Below are 27338 nucleotides of genomic sequence, written 5' to 3'. Positions count from 1 at the left end.
ACTCATTAAGCATAATACCCATGCATTATACTAAAAAGAGTTATTAGAAGAAAAACGGCAGAGCTGACTTTAGGTCTATTGCTTACATGAAGCTTGCATTTTTTTTACTCGTGTGTGTTCGTTTTTCTGTTTTAAGGGATTTTGATCATCATATTACTTACTACAAGATGAAGCTTATAAAAAGGAAAGGCGCATGTTCATGTTTTTTCTTCGTTGTGGTGGTACCACAGTGATCAATAATTCTTTTTCCTTTCACCTTTATAACTATATTTATACACAGACTATGTACTTATCACAAATCGCCCTTGTTTTCTTCATATTGTGTCAAAGAAGAGATTAGAAGAAACGTTAAACAGTTACTACTACGGAAAAAGAAAAACACTATAACTTCTAATATTTATTTCTCTATAAATATAATAAGTAAGGAATTGTGTTGAAATCGAATATCAAACGTTTTTTTTTTGTTTTTTTTATAAGAACAAACCATATAAGAACATCAGAATATCATGGGTATAAACAGCTGCTTTCTTATTTATGTTTACTCACTTTATTATTATTTCGGAGAACCTCTCTAACTTGTACATGTTTTTTATAATAAAGCAGTTGCTAAGGGTCTAGGCTTCAAATTGGGCACAAAATTAAGTAAATTCTATGTCTTCATTCATCACCTGGACACCTTTCCCCTTTGAGCAACTTTTCCAGTTTACCAGTAGAATCATTTGTGCGTGGGAGTCCCTAGAAATTTTTGGTTAAACTTGAGGTTTAAAAAGCTATTTCTCCTTAGCAACCTGAGGTCTGAGTCCAAAAATGGGTTGCTTATAAAAAAAGGTTGTGTTTATGAGAAGTGGCAATATAAATTCTTTAAAGTTACAAAAGAAACAATGTCAGTTTGAGTTTATATAGAACCTAGTGGAAGATTCGTATTTGGTAAAACCTTGGAATAAATACCCATCATACTCGTGAATTTAATTTTTGCGCACCTAAACGCGATGAAATATAAATCGCGAAACTTTCCGTCTGACAATATCATCATGTCTGCGTTGCCTTGATTTGCCTATAAGTTTTCATGCTTTATGACGATTGTGCATTAAACTTTTTCGGCAAAGGTGTTTCCTGAGGCTCCTAAAGGTACGGAATAAACGTGACTCGCTTTGATGTTTAGCTAAATAAGTTTAGCTTTTCCGTTTATATGTGGTGTGCCGTTCATTGGCCATAGCTCTGTTGAGTCAATTTTGGTTAGATTTTTCAAAGAACTGTAAGCCGATGGTAGAGTTTCACTTGAGATGTACATACTGGCTTCCACTGCTTCTGCTGAAGAAAAAATATTTATAGATATATGCAAAAATTGATGCATTTAAGGTAATTTTTTGCAAAGTAAACTAAATGTTTTTTTCATTACCTGGTTTTTTGGTGTACAAAAGAAATGACTTCATCTCCAATTCAGCTTCATCAGGCCTAAGATGGTGCAATAGTAAGTAATTTGAACTCTTGAAATTAAACCCTCAAAATGTCCTCTTTTACTGTTACTTAACAAAATAGTAATAAGTGGTTATAAGGCCTGTGGGTTTTAGGCCTCTCAGACCCTGGAACTAGGGAGAGGGTCAAATTGGGTAGTAATGCAGGATGCAACGACAAAAAGAGAATTATAATACTGCGAGAATCACCATGTCTTTAAAATGGGAATATTATTAAGAAAACTGGAAAAATTTAGTGACACGATTTAATACCGAAGATTACAAATTTCGCACCTAGAGTCCTGAATCGACGGGACAATTTTGCAGATCAATTTTCAAAATAAAGTATTGAACTAAAATGGTTGTGTATATATTGTCAAAACAGAACGATAATACTCAAATGACATAAACACACAAATCAATACTTAAAAATTGATCTGTTCTGCCCAATCTTCGGATAGTAACAAATGGGTAGCCAGTAGCCTTAAGACTGGACTGCTCAATCTATAGACATACATGTCAAATCTTAGAACAATTGTGGTAAACAAAGAAAACAGTGACAGTTTTAGACTGTATATTGAAACTTATCTTGACAAATCAAAAGGCGAAAAAAATTATGCCAATTATGTAAATTTGTGTATAAAAAATTGAAACTAATCAAACATATATAGCTGACTATCGCTAGCTAGCTAAACTTCTTTTTAAAAATGAAGTAACCAGCTAACGATTTATCTGATTCTTTATATACAAACATTTTATTTTTAAAATTTGGTCACTACGAGCTGTATATAAACGCCAAATGTAAAATACATGCTAGCTAAGCTAAAGCTAGCTAGCTACGATTTTTACTGTGTCCAAAAACTGGCCTGGTCAATTCAACAGTTTTTTGTTTTTCGTTTTTTGTTTATCATATACCCCAAATATGAGCTTTTAATGTGCCTCAGAATGGTTGTTCGGTCTTGCGAACAACAGAGTTTGTGTGGCACATCCCTTCTTTAAAATCTAAAATGCGTCTAAAGATGGGCCAAACATTCTCTCCTGCCCAATCTTGTAATGCCTTCCCCAGTCATAAGACTCGGCATTTCTATGTCCAAAGATTAGGCAGAACAGATCCAATTGTTAAAATTGTTGCGTGTATCTTTTTCAGATAAATAATATTTTTCGAAAATTGATCTACAAAATTGTCTGTTTGGGCCTTTAAATTTTTAGTTTTCTTTATTCCGTGTGCACGCTTGATTTTCTCTTTTTCCTTCGACAAAAGAACTTGTTACTTCAAAAGTTCTATGGAAAATATATAATGGTCACTCACTGGTTGTCTATAAAATCTTTCAATTCTTTCTTCGTTCTAAAAAAAAAATCAAATCGGGTTACCTCGTCAGGCAATCGGTTGGTAAAGTTTTTTTAATGGATTTTAACAATAACCATACAGAAGAACGTTGGTAGCAAAGTTATATTTTGTACGTGAATTCATGACTGGTAGCAGCGCCTCGTTCATGGATGTCTTAATTTTAGCTGCGAATTTTTACCATTTAGGAAACAGTAGTCTTATTCCGTCAAAATAATGCCACGAACTCCATTAGGATAGAGCAACCTTGTCGTCCAGACTTTGTCATTATTCCTTTGTGACGAGATTTTGGGGTTAATGAAAAATTAAGGTCAAAAGACCGACGAATAATTTAAGCCAATTAAGATTCTTCAAAAATCATCTTCGTCAGAATGTCACAAAAGAAAATTAACCCTTAACAAACGTAAGAGGATTAAGGCTATTTTTCACGTCAAGAAAATTTTCCGCGAAACGAAACGGAAAGAAACAAAACAGAACAGTAATTGCACTTCATAATATTTGGTCACGTTTCAATACAGAAAGTAAACACTGCGCAAATCTGATTGGCTAAATAATCTGATTGGCTAAATAATTTTCTACGTGCCGTTTCCGTACACAACGCATAGAGAAAGTTAAACTCGATACTACTTGGCTTGGAACGCAACAGACAAGAAAATTTTCTGTTCACGTGTTTAATGACAGGGAGCAATAGACCTTAATGTGACAAGGTCGGCTTTTCAAAAAAGATCTTATCGGCTCAAAAATGGCTAATTTATGATGCGCAAAATGAGCCAAACACAGTTGAGAAAAAACGTTTTTTTTTGACATTTCTTAGAATTGGATTATTATGAGTCAAAACGGTACAAAAATAGGGATTTCTGAACTTTCTTTTTTGAGGATTAGATTTTTAGTGTTTTTCTAATGTTTTAAATCCAGGTAGTTCCATTGAAGTTTCGCTTGTTATTTTTAACACGAATGAGGTCGCACTGTAAGTTACATAATAGAAAAACATACCTGTCGTATTTACAGCAGAGAACAATAACAATGATAATGAACAGAATGAAGAAGACAACCAAGCCAGATATCACCCAAAACTTCCAGCTATTTCTTTCTTTTGCCAATCGCTCTATAAATGTCAAGCTAACCGGCGGAGGTGGTTGGGATGTAAGCGGTGGTACAAACGTATAGTTATTACTCACGACAGTTACTATGACAACACATGTGTCTGCTAAGGATGGATCACCTTGATCCTTTACTTCTATTTTTAATTTGTAAACCGCGGGTTTCAATAGAGTTTTTTTCACAAATATATCACCGTCATTTTTATGTATTCTGAATAATTCAAAATCATTTACGATCTTGTATGTAATTACACCGTATTTCCCGCTATCACGATCGGTTGCCGTAACTTTTATAATGGAGATGTCTGGTGCGCCATTATTAAAAATGGTAACCTTGTATTCTTGTTTTTCAAATATCGGTTTGTTGTCGTTATCGTCGACAATTAAGACATTTACATGCTGATATGTCGTAAATAATCCATCGCTAGCACTTACGATCAAGTCAATTTTTTTAAATATTTCATAGTCGACTTTATTATTGACTGTTATATCCCCTGATAGTTCATCTATTGCAAATGGTTTGCCTATTGATGTGAAATAAATGCTATACTTAATAGTTGTATTCGGGTCTTCATCGAAAGCGGTTACCTTGCATACTTTAGTTTTCAAATTGCTGTTTTCTTTCACTTTGCATATTTGCGTTTGATTGATGAATTTCGGTTTATGTTCGTTTTCATTCATAATATATACTGTCAGATTTTTAGTTATAAAACCCGTGGTTTCCATATCAAATGTTTCGGCTTTAACGGTGAGTCTGTAAGATGATCGCAACTCGTAATTAAACGGCCTTCTGTGTAGTAATGTCGAAAATCCGTTCGTAAGAGATGGCGAAAAGTAAAAGTTATTGTCGTCATTTCCTAAAAAAATTAATTAAAAATATTTTTTTGAATTAAGAACTGCTACGCCTAAAATATTTTCAAAGATAAAATTAACACCTATGAACAAATCACAGTAGGTCAATAATTTGTAAGATATTTAACCCAGACAGAATACCGAATCATATTTAAAAGAAAGAATACCGAAAACAAACTTGTATGAATGCTTAGTAAAAAGACTTTTCTTTCAAAAATAGATTACACATTTTTACCTCATTTTAACTAATACCTGAAAATGTTTTCGCAAACGATTGCCCTCGAAAAATTAATGCCCGTAAATTGTAACTTTTTTGACCTGCGAAATTAAGTACCCGCTAATATGACGAAGATGTTAATCAAAATTTGATAATAGTTTAAAGACGCATTGATATCTCCATGAGCAGAAAACGCTAAATAATACTCTTTACCTGGCTCAAACACCTTTTTGCCTGCCACGAAAACCGGACTTTTACCCGTGTTATGCTAACACACAAACGCATTTTAACGTTTAAAACTTTCTCTTACTGTAACTCACCTTCCACTATGCTCAACATCACGTCAGCTGGCTCGTTAGTGAGCATGTTGGAAGCATGCACTGTAACCCATGCAACCAGCTTGTTAGTATCAACATTTTCTTTCACGTACACGGTTTCTTTTGAAAGGGTTAAGACTGGGCGTGGATCTGAAAATATCAAACAAGAAGTCTTTGTTATTTATCCTATGTGCACTTCTTGATATTTAACTGTTGTTGCAGGGACTTAGAAATATATAAAACCTCTAATTGTAGCCTTAGATACATTAAACTGTTTTCCAAGCGGATCAATCTCCATCTGCTTTGAAGACACTCGCTTGATCGCTTAAGTTTGCTTAAATGTTCCACGGTGGTACTTTTGTATAAGAATCAAATTTTATTCGTACATTTCTTGAGCATGTGAGTGTAATCAAAGTGCCCTGTACGTAGATCCAAAAAATTTGTGCCATTGGTTCACTCTTTACGAAAAACACCACGTAGCAAAGAAACTGTCCTTTGCTATTTCCCTTAATCTATACCGAGGTTTGGTTGTGATATATGTCGGAATTAATTGTCTTTAATGGATCTACATGATCTACAGGATCATTTTTTTAATAAAACAATTTTCATTGTTCATAGATTTATCCCGACTTTACTTCAACTTGTTGTTTGGTTGTTTGTTTTTAAAACTTTGAACAGTAGTATGGACGATGCATCGGCAAACACTACTGCAAATTAAATTTTCGTTATCAAGCTTTAAGCGACAGCAAAACCACTGTTCTTCACTTCAGTAGGTAAACATTTCATTCGTTAGAAACAAAATATATTTCGTACCTACAACAATCACTTTAACAGGATTTGCAGCCATTAATGACTTCCCTCGTTCCATTTTACACGTGTACGTCCCATTGTCATTAAACTGCACATTGGTAAGGAGTAGGGAACCTTCGCGCTTTCCACGGATCACTTTTATTACCTGCGCGGTGGGTAAACAAAATAGAACATTAGCTTCCTATTAAACATACTTTTAGAAAAAGTTTTTATCATGTGAATTTACATTAATTCATAATTAAAAGGGGTTTTCTTTATCTTGTCTTCTTCGGGGTTTCTAAACCAGCGCACTTTGAAATCAAACCTGGTTCCTATTGAGTTCAGCATTTTAATTTAATTTAGTTAAGCGCCCTGTTTAGGTATTTGTCACCGAAACATAAAGACGCACTTCAAGAAAAAAAAATTTGACACTTTGAGTAATATTACCTTGCCATCTTTTTCCCAAATAAAATCAGCCACTAAGTTTAATGTGGACGAACATTTCAAAACAAAGTCTCTAGTGAGTGCCACGTGTGTTAAGCTGCCATTTATGTTGGTCTTGGCTGTATTCTTGTCTATGCCATCAATGCATTGCGCGTCGAAAGATGGCTGAGTATCTAAGGAGTTTATTTTAACATATAAATAAAGCAGTAATTGTTAAAACAAATTGCTCAAAATGGCGGCATCGATGAGGACATGTTGTTAATCATCTTATGTACGACATTGGGGTTCATTGTGTTCGACCCCGTAGTTATTTCTGCGCGTTGTTCAAACAATCAAAAATGTATGAACTTCACGTAATGTAAACAAACTGGGGGTGTTTCGAGTAATTCCTAAGGTTTACTCCACGGATAATTATTAAAAATATATCGCATTTGGTAACATCAACTTTGTTCTTACGCGCATGCAAATAATATACATATTTACCGACAGTAAATACAGATAACTTTGAATTCTTCTCAACTGTGACTTTATATCTGTTTGGACATTTAAACTTTAATTGGAGAGCGGAATTTCTTTGCAACCATAACACATTTGCGTAAACAACGTATTCTTCATTTAGTACGTTTGTCAAGACCTTTACTGTATCATCAGAGTACACAATAAGTTGGCAACTAATATATAAAAAAAGGTTACTTTAAACTTTACAGTTTGCTAATGGAGAGAACATTAATATTATTATGCAAATTTTCGCAACACTTCTCTTCAACCTCCTCCCCCTTTCTTTTTGTTTCTCATCAGCGCTGCGATTTTTGACAGCTCGCTCTGAGATATATAAGAAGTGACAACAGGTCCTTGATTAGAGATGGACTTCTCTAAAGTACTGATAGCACAGGCATATATGAAGTGTTTCGGTAGCAAACTTGACATATATTACCATTTTTTCATGATCTTTTTAAGCTCTATCCAGTGGTACAGGTAATTTTTTTAAGAATACCTTGGTGAGTGCATGCAAGGTTTGTTTTAACATTTTCTGGTCTGAAAAATACTGAATTGCTCGCTAGTGAGTTCAAAAACTATCTGGATTTAAGTTTATTAAGGACCTGCAAAGTCGTAAGAAAAAGTTTGGTTTTAATATGCGCTTGGACCATGAAAAGACAAATAATAATAAACAAACAAACCGTGTACCTCGATCGATTTGACATTTTTTGTTTCATTGGAATTAAGGAATTAATTTTTCTGTAAACGGCTATTTCGCGTTACCACTTACCTGCTCGGATCTCCAGATAATTTCACATGAAACGTCATGGTGATAAAGTAGTACCCATTCTCTTGAGGGATAAACATCCCAGACCCTTCTTTGTAACCTTTAGAAGCGTCAAAGAACGGATGATGCGATGTAATCCAGCCGTCCAATCGTTCCGTAAATCCGTCAGTTGCTGTATATTTTTGATCCACTAAAATCGTGGCTGAGAATCCTTCTGTCCCTTGCAAAGTGTTGAGTGCTACGAAGTTCGCGACTGGGACTGTTTTGTTGCTGTCCGATCCTGATTTATCTAAAAGAACTTTTAATTTGTTTTTTCTACACATTGCAAGAACAAAGAAATTCGAGACATTTTGAACGTTTGGAATCTCAATTTTCAGCATTCTGTCGGCCGTTCTAAATATCAACGTGTTCGGTAAAATATTCTCCACAACGGTAACAACGCATCGCTGATTGTGAAAGCTTTCACTTTCAAAAAGTTGCTCCACATTAAATGCGACTGTTTTTCGTGGCTGTTGGTACATGGTAACAAACTGATGAAGTTTCGTTAAGAAATACGAGTCGTATATCGTCGTGACGTTATTAGCAGCAAACGTCGTCTTGTTGTCGTATTTGATAAATCGCATACCACCATAAACTCGGTCGTTAATAATAACGTTTCTGGTTTGAGCGTATATTCCAGCTGGTCCTGAAATTGTTTGCAACGAGCTAGAAGATAAAAAGATTACAAGATGCAAGAATACAAGATTTTACGCGCAGTAATTCATTTTATGGTGGTGCGCAGTGCGCATGCACTCACAAGCTAAGCTTGCATGCGAAATACACCAATCATAAGAGATTTTTCATTACCTGTTGTCCTTTGCTACAATATTTCGAGAAATTGAGGAGGAGGGTCCTGACAAGTCCATCAGCGACCAAGAGCTTCTCGTGCATAGTACCGGAGTATCAATGCGATCTCCATATACAAGTAGCTGTAAAGACTCTTCCCTTGCAACTTGTAAGATGCCAGTCGCTGTTAGAGTCACGGAATCTCGAGTTTTTAGAACTACCGGAGATGAAATGTAAAGTAAACGGTATTTAGGTCGAACACGAATACATAGTCTGAACACACCTATAACTTCATGCAGGTGAACACTTACATGGTACAAAACTGTACTCGGTCTAACTGCAACAAAATACGGGCCAAAAAATTTCGTGTCGTGTAATTTAAAGCCACCAGAGCTTTCTGAAAATTTGAAGTTGTCTAACGCGTTGAGTTTGTTAATAAATTGAAACATTCTATTTGCTCGTTGGATTGTTTTAAATCCATTTTTTTCCATTAATACATTTGAAACTAAAGCACAACTAAATGTTTCTTCAATCGGAGAAAGTTTTGCCTTGCTTCCTTCTGCTAATGTTAAGGTTATGTGCACACTGTCGTTTTTTTTTAATTTTAAGTAGCCGAATACTTCTAGAGTAAAGTCTTCTTCACTCTCCATCTCGTTGCTACTCATGTATGTGATGAAATTCAAACCGAGATCTTTTTGCCCGTTAAATACTCTTAACACAAGCTCTTCAGGTTTGCTGCCTAACTCAGTGAAATTTAAATGTATTGAATATGTCACAAGAAAGACACCGTTTCCAGGCGATTTTAGAGACTGCATTTCGTGGTTTTCACCACGAGAATTAGATTTCCAGTTCTGGCCTTGATTCTTTTTAGCAATCAAATAATTTCCGTTCTGAAGACTGTGCAACAAAGTCAAATCAAAATGGACATCACCAACAATCTGAATACTGGTCTTACAGGTAACGAAAAGTTTCAATACATCTCCTCTATTTAATTCAACAATACCACCCACATTGAGCTTCTCTGTTTTCGTTTTGATCAATCGAATACTGTACAGTGTTTTGGTTAGTTGTTTGTCTCTCAACAACAGAAGAATCTTTTGCGTGCTATCGCCTATTGTTTTTACGCTGACGTAAGCATAAACAAAGTAAACACCCGATGAAGGAACAATAAATTCGTCACCAGTCAGATACTTGCTAAAATACATCTTTTTATTGGGTATAAAATTTTTTAGTTGGATCCACTTTTGACGGCAATTGATTACGTGCCCATCGCTAATTGCTAACTCTGAAGACAGTGAGTATGTTTTTGAAGAAATTGGAGCCAACGACAAAAAACTTTGCGCGTTCAGCTTCATGTAAGCGTCACATGATTTGAACTTGATTGACAACATGGAGTTCGCACGCAGATTTAATACGCCATGTATATTAAGCATGCTAGAACCTTTGTTCTCAAAATTGTGTGTGGAGGAGAGGCCTGAAATTAAGTCAATTTCATCCTCCTCCATATCGTCACTACCAGTTATTGTTGCTTCAAAATATTTATTTTTGCTTGGGAGGTTTAGTTGCAACATAATGAGATATAAACCACTCTCCTTGATTTGTAGAAGGTTTCTATTTATGTCTTTTCTATCTGAAAAAGCATAGTGGATGTTATTTGTAAAGCTTGTGCTGTTAGCATCGTGCTCTAGCTTTATTAAGCAGACATCTGTATTTGTAGTTATAACATTCAATAAAGGGAGAGAAAATCCTTCGCGTATCGACTCCTTGTCCCCCAATTTGAGAATTGCATAGCTACTGTGTTTCAAAATCTCTGCATTCTCGATTTTAATTGTGATGAAAGTATCTTTGTGAAGTTTTACTGGTTGAAGAAATGAGACTGTCTTTATTATAATTTCTTTGCTGGAGACGTTGTACAAAATAGTTTTGTTGTTCACTGCAATTTCAAAATAAGAATTCGATTTCATGGCTACCACGGCTGCGATTGAAAGATAATATATACCAGTACATGGAATGGTAACACTTGATAGAGTCGAAAAAACTAAAAATTAAATAAATAAAAAAAAAACAAAGTTAGACCCCGGTTTCTCAAGGACCTAGCGAGATCAAGCAAGCGGTCACTACCATTTTGCGTGACAGACAGACAGACAGACAGACAGACAGACAAACAGACAGACAGACAGACAGACAGACAGACAGACAGACAGACAGACAGACAGACAGACAGACAGACAGACAGACAGACAGACAGACAGACAGACAGACAGACAGACAGACAGACAGACAGACAAACAGACAGGGTATTATAATACAGATATTGACATGATTTCGCCCCTACAATGTGTTTATTTAGGACTTTTTTGTTTAAAAAATATTTTTACCGACTGGTGGCCTTGTAGTAGAGCGTTTGCCTCAGTGTGAAAGGCGCAGGTTTATACCCCAGAGGAGAGATTCCAGAATACATGAAAGTCCAAAACTATAGAATTTAAATAGAATTTCAGCCGGTCTGGGGGACTAAAGTAGGCCTTCTAGTTTTTTAAACCTGTTTAATGATCTCTATAATAATAGCCGTCGTCTGTCTTTCTCTGCGCGGACCCCCCGCTGAGTTAGAAAATGATGTTACGGAAACACGAATATCAAATGCGATATATTAATATCCACTTTGTTGCGACGGGTAAATATAAAGGACGAGCGAACCCTTGGATTTTTCCACGGGCAACGAATAGTTTATATTATAATACCCGTATATGTATGTCTGTCTGTTACGGAAAATGGCCACAAGTACCGAGACACACAAAATGCAATAAATAAAAGACGGGCGAACCCGTGCATGTATCTAAGGGTCACCGACTAGTTTTAATTATTATCATGCATTAATACCTTCGCTACAGATAAGGTATTCTTATTAAAAAGAGTGTGTTTCTAAATATTCTACACAATTGCTGCTTTGAACCACACCTTGCTCCAAATTCAAAATAGCAATTTTGTGTATGTATGACAATCTGGTCTCCAGGACCTCTAAGGGTTTTATTGGAGGGGTGATTTTTAAAAGTAATTGAGACGAGGTTCATGTAATCATAACTCGCTTAACGCGACCAAAAGCTATTATGGTTCCTTAAAACTAGAAAGCAAATTCGACATGTCTCATGAATGTAACACCATTAGCCTGTCTTGTGACTACAGAAAAAACAAATTACAAAATGCTAGAAATATCTGTTTATGATCAAATCCAATTTGCTCCTGTTAGTTCAGACCTAACCAATTCACCGTATGGTGACACAAAATTCTAATTTTTCAGACACTAATCTTGTTTTTTTTCTTCAACTCCAACGTAATTACCAGCTTACTCACCATTTCCTGTTATGAAATTCATACTTTGCATGCAGCTATTGGTGACAATGTAAGAGGATTATATATTTATATCCTCCCCACCGTGTATATATGATCTCTCAAACAAATGTAAAAGAATTAGAAACATTAATGAATAAAAAAGAAAAAATGCTAACCTGTCAACGAATTAAAAAATCTTAGTTCGTTAAGCACTCCAGGATAAGTTAATTCTGTTGTAAGTGGCAGCACAAACGAAGGAGTGTCACCAGGGTTACCAATGTATTGTATGCTGAGTGTCGAACCTTCTTTGACAGTGATTTCGTTTTTATTGTGCACGCTTATTTCAAGTTTTGTTAACTGCTTTAACCTGGTGAAACATTGCAAATTTACAGTCCCATTTGTGTTTATGTGTTTTGCAGCATAACAGAACACGTTTCTAGCCACTTGAATTTCACGTATAGCTACTTTAAGACTTCCACCTTCCTTACCAATCCTCTCAAACATTAAATTCATAGCTAAAAAGTAGATTCCACTTTTGGTAATTTGAATAATCCCTGTCTCGTGTTGGTGGAGAGACGATGAATGTTGATAAAAACCGTATTCGGTAATCACGCTCCATTGTGTGAGAAGGTTCGGGTACTCCTTTGTAGAAGCTATTAATGTAAATGAATGACGTATCTGAGCGCTTATTCCTGTTGCATGAAAACCTAAAAAAGGAAATGGTAGACATAGCTGTATAACTAGTTTGTTTTAAAATAAACAACAAAGATTTAAAAAAAGGATCTAGGGTGATACATCCTTGTCCCTGGAGTTCTTAACTTTTGACATTAGCCGTCAAGTAAGTGCTAACGGCTTTTACATCAGGCAACAAATCCTGGGGATGAGGATGAGAGCGGAACCTACATATTCAAACACATGATGAAATGTTGTATATCAACAATAAAAGAAGTCTCATATATCATTAATATAATTTTGTTTATAAATCATGTAAATTTTCAGGATGGATATGCTTTTTTCTTGACTTTTACAGCCTCAAGTTTTTACTGCGCATAATGAGGATAAGTTTGCAACAAAAAAACACTATTCTTTGACGTGTAAGAAATGATTTTTCTTAGGAATTCTAGACTTTTATTCTTGTAATCTGAGAATTCTGGCAGAGTTACGTTCTTAATAATTTTTTTAGCTTTTAGCAACACCTCAACCTCAACTTTGTTATAAACTTAGTTCTCAGTACCTATATATAATGAACCATCACAGTAAATAAAAAACAAATAAAAATTGTCGTATCATGAGCCTCTATACTCCAGCTCTTTTTCCCCAAAAAAATTTTCCCCTGGTTAAAAATAAGGGTCTGGTAACTAAATACGTCAGAGATACATACCTTGAATGAACAAAGTGAAGCCAGAAAACAACCATAACACAAACTTTATAGACATATCTATCATCTGGGCGAAACAGAAGGATACATCACTTCACGATATGGCTTACGCTGTATTTAAACGCGGTATTACCAACACTTAAAAAAACCTCACATGGGGCTATTAGTTCAAATCCTGCGTGAGAAATCTAAAAAAGAACAATTAAAATGATTTAATATAAAAACGTCTGTGTAGTTATTAAAAGAATTTGATATGATTCGCACATAATAGTATTTGATTCCATAATCTATGGTTTTGTAAATGGTACTGAAATGACGTTTAAAAATAATTATGACACTACTAATAAAAAACATTTTTTTATTTTTCAGGAAAATGTAAAAAGAATTAAAGAAAAACGTATATTAACTCAATTTTTGTATATTTTTGGTTATTAGGCAATGGCGGAGAAAAGCGGTCTGCAGCTTGGTTGCAAGACTTCATTTATTCCTATTTGGTGTGAGCTTTCTGGGATTTTAGTAAAGTTTCAGGGGAGGAGAACAATTATACAATCCTCAGCTATTGGAATGTCAGGAGTCCATCAAAAAGGAAAAAACAAAACTTTAACTAAGGAATAATCATAAAAAATCTTTTTTAAAATCTTGTACAATGTGGTTAAAATGGAAAAACGACTTGGTATATTGTTAAGGAAATTACCTTGAGATTGGCAAAAGCAAAGCTGGATAAAACGGTATTTTGATTCAACCTAGGACTGATGAAAAATCAGCAAGACGTACTAATTTAAAACAGCTAACATTCTAATTAGCCTTATCTTAAGAATTATGATTAAGAAATGTCTGAAACAGAATTAACAAAAAAATTTAATTTTAACCTGTGAAAGTCTCCGTAATATAAAACGCATACATTGATAAGATCAGTGCTGAAGTCATTAAGCATTTTTCTTATCGTCATTGTGTCTCCGCCTTTAAACGGACCCTAACACTAAAATTGTCTTTTTTATGTTATAGAGGAAAAAAATTTATCAAGTCTTTCTGGAGTTAATAAAAATTATTATTGGTTATATAACAAGTTGGTTTGTGATCTCATTTTAAAATATAGTGCAAAATTTTACAAAAATAAAACTTTAATTTAGGTGGTAGAGCGTTCTCCTCCACTGCGGAAGGTCTTGGGTTTAAACCCCGGCCGAGACATGCCTTAGACTAAAAAAGTGTAAATCAATCCTTTCTGCTTAACGTTCAGCATGAGAATAGGATTGATATCTTAGGCGGTTGTCTAGTTGAGCGATTGCTGTGCTTGAACGACTTTCGTCTGTTATTAATGAGGGTCCTGCGAAGGGTGTCCTAGAACTCCCTTGGCAGGACCCTAATTGATAACAGTTCTGCGAGGAAATGAAAAGACTATCCTGGCTAAATAATAGCAATAATAATATTAATGCAGTTTAGACTTGTACTACAGACGCCATCTTGGCATAAACAAAGTTATGAAAGTTTAATTATGATATTACCTTTAATTGGAAGTAGAAATGCAATGTCAGCATTTTCCCAGAGTCATCATATGACATTATAAGTTCCTGGATTTCAAATATTTAAACCTCAAATGATTGTAAGAATTAAAAAATGTTTTAAAAAATTTCAAAAGACTCCTTGTATATAATAAATTAAAAAAAAAATACATTTTTCTGTTTCCGTGGGTCCCTATAAACAGCTGGACTAAAAACTGATAATTTTGCATGAAGTCCTTATACACAATGCCAGTGTAAGTCACTAAAACAGAAAATCATTTTTTTATTTCTTTTAAACGTAAATCATCAGATTTGAAAACGTTCTTCAAAAATCAAATGTAAAGTATAATTCCATGTCAAAAAAAAATAATAAAAAATTGTTGAAATCACTCCCTAATTAAAAGACGTGAAGAATAATTGGTTTTGTTGGTCCAAAGTTTCTATGCATAATAATAAGAATCTTATGATTTTTATTAATTCCAGAAAGACTTGATAAAGTTTTTATCCTGTCTAAAATAAAATAGACATTTTTCGTGTTAGGGTTTAAATGAAAGTTAAAAAATATAAGGCAGAGACATAATAATAAGAACCTTATAATCACGTGGGATACCTTTTAGAAAAACGTAATTTATAACAATAAAAAGGGAATATAGAGAATACTACGCGTGAAGATGTAGGAAAGGGTCGCTTTAGCACTGGAAGCAAATTAGAAAGGAACGCAACAGAAGACAGATAGCGCAAACCATACACGCCACGCAAAACGATGTATTTCGTTTTGACTCATCAGAAAACCATCTTTTTGCTCGCCTTTTTTATATTCAACATACAATCTTCAAAGTTCTATAATTGATCTTAATACTTTGCAGATGTATAAAAGATAATATATAAAGAAAATGAAGATTATTATTTTTTCTTGAAAAAAGGTTTTCCTACAAATCTTTTCTTCGACCAGCTGCCCTTCTTGAATAATGTTTGAAAAACTGGGCTAAACTTAAGGCTGGCTTTGGTACCTTTTATTTCTTTTTATTGTATAAAAATATAGCCATAGGTTTTTTATGTCTATTCTACTGATATTTTTATTTATTTATACTGGTTTTAATAATTATTTTAAGTTGTATTAATTCGCATATATACTGAGGTAGACTCTCCTTGTTGTGAAATACAGACATGTAATGAATTTTCTTCTTTGTCATGTGTAGAAAATGTTGAAAATGAATGTGTTTTACTGTTTACTGTAACGGAAATTTTCCAATAGAGGACACTCCAATGTCAGAATTTTCACGAATTGTGCCTTTTGCGAAATTTTACATGTTTCGCGCATATTTATATCCGTCGAATTAAGAAATTTCCCGGAAATTAATTTACAATAACATGCATTTTCTGTATCTAGGTTAAAATTGAAGTTTTTAAATACATACAGGTTAGCTAAATAAAGTTTCTTTCCACCCTTGTCCCCAGGGTTTTTTGCCTCTTTGACATGAGAGATGGTTTCTTTCCAAATATTTCCTATAACAATATGAGACAGAATGTGCATCACAAAGGCTTATGTGAAATCATGTGAAATATATATACTCATTGTAACATTTGCATATGCATATCCGATAACCCGATTTATTTGTAGTGCAGAATCCGATAAGAAATTACATTTCCGACTCATCTCGACGGTCGGAAACGACGCTTGCAGCACAGAACACGTTTTTTTAACGGCGATGATTTTCAAACAACTCACCATATTGTAGCTCAATTTACTAAAGGGCAGCAGAACTCACCATAGAGTAGCCCAATTCACCATAGGATAACTCAACTCATCTTTTTTGTAACATGGGGAGCATTTTTTTTATGACAACCTAGTCTTCAGGACAGGGCCGACGAATCCAGGGGGCCGGGAAGCCTGGGAGTGCGTATGCTATTGTCGTGAGCTCTCATTTTAACGCATTTGTAAAAAAAGATATATATGTCACAGCTTTCAGGGGCGCGTTTATGCCAAACGTCCAAATTTACTTTAATTATTGTATTGCTTTGCTACAAATTTATTTGTACGATTCTGTTAACACTTTTCATCTGCATAAAATGTACTTTATGATTTTAAATGGTTGCATTTGTTTAAAAAAACAAGGTACTTGAAAAGAAATTAAGTATAAATTTTGCATGAATTAAGTGTTTTTTTGATTAGTATCCGATAAAAAATTTCAAAAATTGGGGCACATTTAAGGCTAATTCAGAGGCCTAAATTCAAAAATTTTCTAAGGTCTCTCGGCCCCAACCATGGTAAGGCCTCCCCAGATACTAGCTACATATATTTGCACCCCCACTTTCAATTTCGATTTGCCGGCCCTGCAGGATTTATAACGGTCCAACTGTTGGAGCTGTTTTTCTTACGATTTTGACTTGGAAAATTCCGTAGAAATTCAGAATACTCAAAACTACAACCATGGAAAAAATAGTTGAGAAATTGTCTGTTTCTTTTTATCCTTTCTCGATATTAGCAAAAGAGTTACCTTACCAGTGGTGTAGGCATAGTAACCAACGTCTAATATGCGTTAGCTGCACTTTTCAAAATGTCCGTATTGTGGAGCAGTCCGCTTTACGACCCGAAAACGTTCAAAATAGGGGAAGGGAGGGGGGACTTGGACAGGCTGACGTTAGCACAATTAACGATTTTGAATCTGACCATATAACCTAAGGTCTTAATTACGTCCACGAACATACTGAAAAGTTCGGAGTGCGTTTTACTTAGGTAGAAAGAGCGATCTTAATTGTATGTTGTTGTGATTTTTAGATTCCGCCATTTTTTCCAATATAGTATGTCCAGGGTTGTTGTGAATTGGATGAACAGGTACTTACAGGTACTTTCAAATTTTCTTACTGTTAATTTGAAGGATGGCTGAGGACTTCAAAAACAAGCACTAAAAAAAAGCCAGGACCTAAAACGTAGTGAAATTGTTATACAAATTTTCCTTTTGTTACTGTAAACCGTAAACATATAGACGCACTTCGTTAAAGTTTGTCAAAATATTGGCTTCGATAGTTCGCTGCAGACACAACATGTAAAAACATGCAAGCAAGTTTAATTATCACGATGTTGTTATCTCCATCATGTCGATGTTGTTATCTCCACCATATTGATTTTGCACATATTTAACCAAACGTGAAATAAAATATTCCATTTCTGACAACAACGAAAATTAGCACAACGAATAAAAAAAGTAGCGAGCATGACATTAGAGATGGTCAAAAGTTCAATTGAAATATATTAGAAATTGTGATGAATTCAAAATAGTAATGTTTACAAAGTTGTGCCTACCGTACTCTTAAAATCTTAAAAGAAATTTATGAGAAAAAAAATTATATTGAAAATATTTTCACGAGGAGCAAATTCTCGCGAATAATTGTAAAAGTCAAGGAAGTTGTTTAAATTTGCAAAAGTGAGTTTCACGAAATTTGCTTTTTCGAAACTGTGCCTAATAAACCGAACATATAGAACTGTGTGAATCTGCGATGTTCAATCTCAAACGTTTACAACAATTACAAAATAGACCTGAACGCTCTACCGCGATTTCTCGATCCTTTGTCAGCCACTTATCAGAAAGTCATGAGACTGAGACTGTCTTCCACTCAGATTACATCACATTACAATTCATGAATTAGAGCGTTTAGCAGTCAGTTTTTTCGATCAAACATAAGTCGTATTAAACAGACGAATGAAAACTTCCTTCAACTAATTAAAGAAATTAAATGAATGTCGACAACTTTAAAGGAGGTACAAGTATACTATAGCTATTCTTGCGTCAAATTTCATTTTACTGTCACCATCTGACATCGTACAAATTGCTGGAATTAGAGGAACCCGTAGCCATGATGTTGTCATTCAACGCTGCAGTATGCACGACATAATAGTTCTCCGAGCTAGTTTCCACAACAATCACTTCCGCCATGAGAAATAAAACAAAAAAACACAACACAAACACAACAATACATCGTTCAGTATCGTTAGTGTATTTGCGGTTCCAGATGAAGTAATCTAGATTTTTAAAAGACAATGTTCTAAAATTTATGTACATTGTGTACGAACAGTCAGTAGCCCGTAGATAAATCGAGTAGGTCGCCCGATCCTTTATATATCGTAGATAGCCGCAGATTAGAAAATAAAGCTGATTTTTGTATCACAAAGGAAAAATAACATGATGATAAAATATTATCACAATGATGACGAACCATACTTTTAGTCTTTCAAACAAATTTTTACAAATGATGGATAAAAGATTAATGATTTTATTTTATAACAGTCTTTAATTAATTTTGTTTTCTACTATTTATCTTGACGATCTCTTGTCTCTCCTTAATGGAGGAGAGAGTCTTCTTCTCTATTAATAAAGAAAATTGACAGATTAAAAGGAAGTTGGACACAAAAATTATAAAATGTTTGAAATAAATGTTAGAAAAACTATTCATTTTTGACTATTTTTCTTTGCTCGCTTTTGATTTTTTTTGACTGCCCGCTAATTGGAGTTTTTTAGTGCAAAATATTTTGCCCGCTGATTTAAGTGTCCGATTTTTGACTAGAAAACGGCCGGTGTATGGACAAAGTGTCCGCTAATCAGAGGTGTGCGCTAATCAGAAGTGTCCGTCTTTTAAAGTGCCCAGTAAATGGAGAGAATACTGTAGTATGTGATATTAGTACAACCTCTTTTCTTGATGTCCTATTGTCAAAAAAGATGGGGTCGAGGTTGATAATACTACATTCACAAAAAATTAAGCATCACCTGGCCGCAAAGAGTAATTTTACATTTATTTACAATATTGACTAAGGCCTATTTACAGGAAAATTGCCTATACAGCGATAAAGAGAATTATTATGGGAAAAATAAGCATTTATATATAGCGATAAAAAGAATTATTACGGGAAAAATAAGCATCTATATAGCGATAAAGAGCATTATTACGGGAAAAGTAAGCATCTGTGTAGAGATAAAGAGAATTATTACGGGAAAAATAAGTATCTATATAGCGATAAAGCGAATTATTACGTAAAGAATAAGCATCTATATAGCGATAAAGCGAATTGTTACGGGAAAAAATAAGTATCTATATAGCGATAAAGCGAATTATTACGCAAAAATAGAGAATTATTACGGGAAAAATAAGTATCTATATAGCGATAAAGCGAATTATTACTAAAAAAATAAGCATCTATATAGCGATAAAGCGAATTATTACGCAAAAAATAAGCATCTATATAGCGATAAAGCGAATTATTACAATTATGCGACATATTATGCCACATTACGTTAGTTATAGCATATTTACGGGAAAATAAGCGTAATAAAGAATGTTATTACAATTATGAGGAGTATTACGGTACATTATGTTGGTTAAGGTCTATCTACAGGAAAAATACGCCTTCCTAATTCAGTAGGCGAGTGTCGGTACAGATATCATATTACTTTATCTTGTACGTCGTGTGTTGGGTCCACTTAGTCTGGTGCTAAATTGAGTCGTTGCCGCTGAAAGACAGGATACGGCTATTACTTTGGAGGTAAGACAATAAACGTGATTAAAGCAGAAGTTTCAATTGCAGTGAGCTCACAAATTTAGTCTTTCCAAGCAGACAATCAACAAGCAACAGATAAGTTACATTGGGCCGCGAAAAAAAATTTGTTGCTTATAAAATCTTATATCTTTTTGTGGCAAAAAAGTTATTATGACACCTCAAATCACGTTATTCATTTTTCCAATTTCGCGCAACCTAATTTTCATTTTCCGTCTAAAAATACCATTGTGTTACATCAAATTTTCGCAAAGCCAAATTTAGCGAAAAGTTTTCTCGCAACCAATTGTCCGAGAAGCGGTTCGGCACGAAAATTAATAAGAAAAAAGGATGTAAAAAAATTAAGTGAACCCGTGCTTGCAAATACATATTATATTTTTTGTAATAAATGTCCGATAACATGAACCAAATATGCATGGGATTGTGTTTCAACTATCGTTGGAAAAATTTATTGCAAATTAAAAAAAAGTGAAATTCAACAAATTTCTGTATTTTCACAGTTACATGATCCTTAGATTTTTGCCAGGTCTATATAGCAAGAGCCCATGATGATCTATTGGAATTACTGACTTGCCGCCAAGGCTTGTTAGGTTTAATATGCAAGAATGAAATATTCTAACAAGCCTGGGGAGCGAGGTCAAGAAAATTACTGTAAATGAAATACACAGGTGTGTTGGCATAATAATTGAAACGATACATGCTGAATAAATATCTTCAAGTGTGAGAATGAAGAAGGAAAGAACAAGTTTTATACGAATCAACTTTAACCACTTCTTCTGCTTGAAGCTTGTTTACAACTCTTGGTTCAGCGTGACACTTTCACCATTATGGTGATTCAACTGTTGGTTTTATTGTCTTTAACATATCAAAGTGTTTGTTTTGACGCGAAGGTTAGTGATTCAGTTTCCAGAATTAAGAATTGGGATGGAACAGGATAAAGGGGTTGATAAATAGAAAACATGGATATTTTGAGAAAAAGCCTTTATTGTTAATTGATTTAGTTAATGACATATCACTGTAATACAACATTATTTTTTGATATTTTCTTCAGACATTTTGCATTCTTTTTCAAGTTAATTACAAGAAAAAGTAAATACCTTAACGGAATTAGTTTTCGTAAGATTTAAACTTCGCGATTTCGCAAAGTTTTGTGCTATTTGAGAAATTGTTTAAATTTCCACTCTCACCATTCCCAAGACAAATCTCGCTGCTAAATTCTTGCAAAACATAAATTTTCGAAACCTTGTTTTTTGCAAAATTTGGAGATAGTAAGTCTTGTGTTTGCTTAAATTTATCAATTTACTGCCTCACCCGCACTTTGTTTTATATCTTAATTACAGAAACAGTTTCTCTTTCGCTTGTGACAGCTTCATATAAGTGAAAATTTATAGTTATTGAACGCCTACCCAGGTCTTGAGAATGACGATTTTTCTGATGAATCTTTTTCGCACATAGACATTGATGTTGGTGAAGGGCGAAATGGCTTCAACTATTTAATGAATTGTCGTCAACTTCGACATATGATTTTTCTATATAAAAATATGCTTTTTTAAAATGTCAAGCTGGAACAGGTTAAAAACACAAATGCACAAATAAAGAAAAGAAAATACTGACCACCCTGTTTAGAAATTTAGTATTCTTATAAAGAAAGCGTGTAGAATAAAAACCTTAAAAATTACGTAATGGAAATTTGCTATTCGCAAAAATAAATTCTCATTGAAACTATCCATTAGGAAAATCAAATTCTCGCAAAATCTAAAAAAATACAAAAATTTCGATTCACGAAAATGTATTTCTTTAAGATATGATGAAAGTTTCACACGAGTTAGATATTCATCAGTACGAGTTACATACTTTTCTCATCTCAGCAAATTAAGAAACAACGATTTGGAAAAGCACTGGGAGGTTGTAGAACATTAAAAATTAGCAATCAGAGGATGTCGGTGATTATGCGGATGACTATGTCGATTTATCTGGCTAGACCCAAAGATAAACAAAAAAAAACACGTACTAAAAGTTTTCAAAAAAATGGAAATCACAATTTAAACTTGATCAATATTGAGCATGTTTCTATAGGGGGTCCATGTTAAATTGGGCAAGGCAACAAGATGGAATTTCGGAAAAATACGGATTTCGAAACATTCTTTGTGATTTTATTAACTTTAGTTATGCAACTTAGGAAATCAGGGAATTTTAGAACAGAATATCAGCTAGATTCAATCTATCCACCGAAGTGCAATTGTCTCCTGATGTAAAGCTATTTTATTTATGTAAGTAAAGAGATTGAAAAATTCGTCTGACCTTTAGGTATTGAATCTTATTATGTAAAATCTCTTAAAACCATTTTACACAACTGCTTTAGAAATTTCTGACAACATTTGGCTATTACAATCCTGCATCATTCAATGGAGGGGATGGTTTTACAGAAGCACTATTAGCATATCAGAGGTTTTTTGGCCTACCTCAAACTGGCATTGTCGACGCAGTAACAAAAGCGGAAATGAAAAAACCTAGATGCGGGAATTCTGATCACCCACCCTCCGACAAGAACGCGTACTTTAAAACTGGTCGAAAATGGAGCAAGGCTGACTTGACGTATAGAATCATAAACAGAAGTAAATCCACTTTGTTTTTTAGTTTGTTATTAAGAAGAATATGGTTTAAAGACTGAGATAACTAGGTATTTTCAAAAAATGATGGACATTTTTAGAACCAACAATACTATACATCAATAAAACAATATTTATGTGGATTTAGCAAGCATGAATGCTGATAGTAAAACGTAAATGCTCTCTTCTGCAGAGTGCTGAATTTGTTACTTAATATTATAAGATTGTTAGGGCTTGAAAGTAACTCTATTCTCTTTACCAAACGTAGCCTCTTCAGGAAAGAAAGCATTCCTATAAAAAGAAAAAAGTTCACATTAGAAAATCGCAGCATTAGGGTGACTTGAAGAATGATTGGATATTATTGCAGGACTTCCTTATATTACTTCAGGGTTATAACTGTTTTCATAGAGTCAAATTTAAGGAGATAAAGGTGAACAAATCTTAAAGATGGCGGTATTTTCTCAAAAAAACTGATTTAAGGACATCCAAGAAGGTATAATTGAGATGTTTAAGGTGATGCTATGAGCAACATTATTGAGTATTATTGCTGTACCAATGTAGGTTTCCAAGGTTACCACTGTTATTCAGGAAAAAGGAATCCTTGATTTTCCCCGATTCCTCTAAATTCTCTGGTTTCGTTGTTTACACTAACTTCTATGCAATTTGGAAAATAAAAACATTCGACTAAACGGAATTCAAAATATTGTAAAATTAAAATTGAGGAGATTTTAAGGGGCAAAGAATCCAATTTTGAATACGATTTTTGGTAGAGTTTTCTATTTAGAACTACTGACAAGTTTTGAGAAGGTGTGGCACTCCTATCTTAGAAGAATTATTTATCGCACAAATCCTTCAAGATATTTCTTCTTTTTTTTCAACAAGAGATAATGACTATAATGTTTTTTTGGTTCCCCAGTTCAACTTAGGTGCCAATTTTGAGATTTCTATACACAAACCAAGTTCCTTTTAACATTAATTTTAGCTCCAGACTTGTCTTCAAAAGATGTCGATGAAACTATTCAAAAGGCGTTTGACGTTTGGGCGAATGTTACAAATTTAAGTTTCGCAAAAACATCAGTTTATTCTCATCTCACTGTCGGGTAAGAAAACTGCTTTTTGGAGTGTAATATTCGCCATTTTGACGGTACTATTTTTACAACGGGAAGCAAATATAAATGACGTTTGCTGTTAGAAGTAAGCTTAACCAAGCTTAGTTTCTTTTAGTTTTCTTTAGCTTGTCTTAAGTACTTTGACCTTAGAGAAGGGAATATTTCTTCCTCCAATATTTGACTGACATTTGGAAATGAAGGAATGTGCAGTAATTTTTTCAAGTTGCTTTACAATCTAGTTTCCCAAAGTACATAGGGTGTACATATTTGAAATATATGCTTGTGTATACATATTTGTAAAATTAAAAGCCTATATATGACAAGCAATTTTTCTCCGAAAATGGATTATGAAAATAAATGAAGTGCTTTTGGATTTTTTTGAATTTTTGACAAAAACATGACATGAGTTCTTAGGGATAAACTTAAAAGAAGAATATTAAGTGTACTTTTAAAAGCCTCAGCGGAGGACACAAGGTTAACAACATATGGTGCAACTGTTCCTTCAAATTTTGAGAATTTTAGAGTACTTTATTGTAAGTAATTTTCGCGAGAATAAAATTTCAAGATTCGAAAAAAACCGCAAATTTTTTTGCATTTTAGCGAAATTAATTTTTGCGGTTAAGATTTTCTACATTTGCGCTAAATAAAATTTCGCGCAATTTATTTTTGCAATTTTGATACTGATATTAAAACTTGATATTTCGCGGAATATAATTTCGCAAATTTTTAAACAATCTCTGTGTTTCGGCAATTTGATCACAACACAACCTCGTCCCCAGGGCATCTTGTATCTTTTCTAACCCTGGGACGGCGATACAAACATGCTCGTATCGCCGTCCCAGGGTCAGAAAAGATACAAGATGCCCTGGGGACGAGGTTGTTCACAACACTGTTCTGCTACTCGATTTTTACGGACACAAATATATATCCCGTTTAGGTTTTATTCAAGGGGTCATTCTGACAGCAATCCATTTGACGGACCAGAAGGAGTGTTAGCGCATGCGTACTTTCCCACAGATGGGAGAGTTCATTTTGACGAAGACGAAACTTGGGTTATTAATGGCAAAAAAGGTACAAAAATTTTATTTGGGAAATTTTAACCCTATTATACCTGGTGAGGGGGACGGCACAAAGTGTCTCCGGCAATTTCAATTGAGCATATCCTTTTTTGTGGATGACACTGAATTTTGAAATTTGGTGACTTTTCCTTACCTTTATTACAGATTCAGGTAAAAAAAAATTTAGTGAAAAAAAATGAATTTCCTGCCATTTTTGAACAAAGAGTTCTTTCTTCAGCAAGTCAAAATAAACCATTTTTGTTGTTTTGTTTTGTTTCTAAATAAATTTTATAAAAGCTTTATAAAAGCTTGTGTTACCAAGGATACATACCACAAGGTGTATATAATGCAGACCAGAAATTTTATTTTATCACAACCAGAAAATTACGTCATCAAATTATTTTTACCTGGAATGAGTTTGTATTAAGACATTCTACAACTGTGCCAAGTTTGTCCACCTAAGCATAACTGGTTCAGGATTTATAACCTGCGGGCACTTGCCCCCCGCTCCTAGTGGGTTGCACGGGCCAAAAAGCTCAGGTATAATAGGGTTAAATATTTTAACATCGTTTTATAAAATCCGTGTTGATAGAAACTTTTTATATGACGGGACTTTACAATAATCTGTTAACATATTTAATTTAATCTCTTTAATAATAACCGTCGTCTGTTTGTGTGCCGCAAAACCCGCGTCCTGTTGCGGAAACACGAAATGTGATATATAAAGGACGGGCGACCCTGTGGATTTTTCCACGGGTTAACGATTATCTCTATAATAATAGCCGTCGTCTGTCTGTCTCTGCGCGGACCTCCCGCTGAGTTAGAAAATGATATGACGGAAACACGAATATCAAATGCGATATAATTTTATCCACTTTGTTGCGACGGGTATATTTAAAGGACGGGCGGCTCCGTGGATTTTTCCACGGGCAACGACTAGTCTCTATTATAATAGCCGTATTTTGTCTGTGTTCAAAAGGGTTACCGCGTCCTGTTACGAGAACACGAAATGCCATATATAAAGGACGGGCGACCCCGTGGATTTTTCCACGGGTAACGACTTCTCTTTAACAATAGCCGTATTTTGTCTGTCTGTCCGCAAAAACCGCGTCCTGTTACGGAAAAACGAAATGCGATATTAAAAGGACAAGCGACCCCGTGGATCTTTCTACGGGTTAACGACTAGTCTATATTATAACACCTGTATACGTCTGTCCGCCTGTCTGTCACGCAAAATGGTAGCTTAGCTGCACAAGTAGCGAGACGCATGCAATGCGGTATAAAAAGGACGGGCGAACCCGTGGATTTTTCCACGGGCTAACGACTTATAGATAAACTAGTCCTTAGCTTGTCCAAAATCCATAGAAATTCTCCCGTTGCAAGGGCTTCAAAATTTCGTGCGTGGTTTAGTACCACACGGATTTAGCTTTAGGCAGACAACGGCTATTATTAGAGACTAGTCTTCAACCCGTGGAAAAATCCACGGGGTGGCCGTCCTTTTTTTATCGCACTTCGGCGACGGCTATTATTAAAGAGAAAGTCGGTGGGCCGTGAATAAATTCACAGGTTCGCCCGTTCTTTATATATTACATTCCGTGAGTCCGTACCACGATATTTTTCTTGCAGCAGACAGAATACGCTTAATATTAATATAGAGATGAAGCTGCCAAATCGAATTGGCAGTCCCTTGTCAAAATTCTGTAATGTTGTGCTAAATTTTCCAAAAATCAAGCAGTCCCGAATCAAGCAGTCCCAAGCAATCATAGTTCTTAGCTCTAAGATTTCTATAGCTTGGCGTAGCCCAGCATCCTCGATTGCTTTAAGATAGAAGATAAGAAACCATAGGTTCACATTAAAAATAAGTTACCTTTTTACACAATACGTAAATTTTGACAGGAGCTGACTTACTTATGGTAGCTGTACATGAAATTGGTCATGCTCTTGGACTTCATCATTCGCAAGTTCGTGGCAGTATCATGTGGCCAACCTACGCTGGCTACAAACCGAATTTACAATTGCATATCGATGATATCACTGGGATCCAATCATTGTATGGGTTAAAAGGTACGTGCCTAAATGAGGAAAACAAAATTAGTTTGTTATAAAAAAATGACTTATTTAAGATAAGGATAGTTTCGAGAGTTTGTCTCGTCTGGCGATGTCTTTGTAAATTTCATCCGCGAAAGTTTGGTTTTCTGCTAAA

The 27338-nt window shown here is 34.5% G+C and overlaps 1 protein-coding gene across 6 annotated transcripts; it reads right to left on the bottom strand.

Moving 5' to 3' along the window:
• Positions 1–375: 375 nt before the first annotated feature.
• On the bottom strand, positions 376–27185 carry LOC130641211 (uncharacterized). 6 transcript variants are annotated; one of them, XM_057447917.1, is made up of 16 exons: positions 27044–27185; positions 23228–23259; positions 21766–21888; positions 16230–16317; positions 13316–13500; positions 12111–12641; positions 8629–10645; positions 7786–8487; positions 7002–7189; positions 6522–6691; positions 6099–6240; positions 5289–5435; positions 3793–4756; positions 2764–2799; positions 1400–1455; positions 376–1311 (listed from the first exon to the last, which is right to left on the bottom strand). In XM_057447917.1, exons 5-16 carry the CDS (start codon positions 13377–13379, stop codon positions 1163–1165), a joined length of 5166 nt encoding a protein of 1721 aa, XP_057303900.1. In that variant the 5' UTR covers positions 13380–13500; positions 16230–16317; positions 21766–21888; positions 23228–23259; positions 27044–27185; the 3' UTR covers positions 376–1162. The 6 variants fall into 6 exon arrangements, with proteins under 6 accessions (XP_057303900.1, XP_057303898.1, XP_057303899.1 ...); XM_057447915.1 differs by lacking the exon at positions 16230–16317; XM_057447916.1 differs by lacking the exons at positions 16230–16317; positions 23228–23259 and having other exon boundaries at positions 27044–27184.
• Positions 27186–27338: the final 153 nt, after the last annotated feature.

The sequence above is a fragment of the Hydractinia symbiolongicarpus genome, chromosome 4 (assembly GCF_029227915.1).
Source record: "Hydractinia symbiolongicarpus strain clone_291-10 chromosome 4, HSymV2.1, whole genome shotgun sequence".
NCBI lineage: Eukaryota > Metazoa > Cnidaria > Hydrozoa > Anthoathecata > Hydractiniidae > Hydractinia > Hydractinia symbiolongicarpus.
The sequence above is the reverse complement of the archived record's forward strand: the minus strand, read 5'-3'. Positions and strand labels throughout refer to the sequence as shown.

Bases quoted from the DNA above. Each gene is read 5' to 3' on its own strand.
- LOC130641211 (XM_057447917.1), bottom strand. From the start codon at position 13,379: ATGATAGATATGTCTATAAAGTTTGTGTTATGGTTGTTTTCTGGCTTC. The intron at 2,800-3,792 runs GTATGTTTTTCT...TTTTTTTTTTAG, and splicing joins CTCTGCTGTAAATACGACAG to AACGAAGAAAGAATTGAAAG. The intron at 1,312-1,399 runs GTAATGAAAAAA...TTTTTTCTTCAG, and splicing joins TTTGTACACCAAAAAACCAG to CAGAAGCAGTGGAAGCCAGT.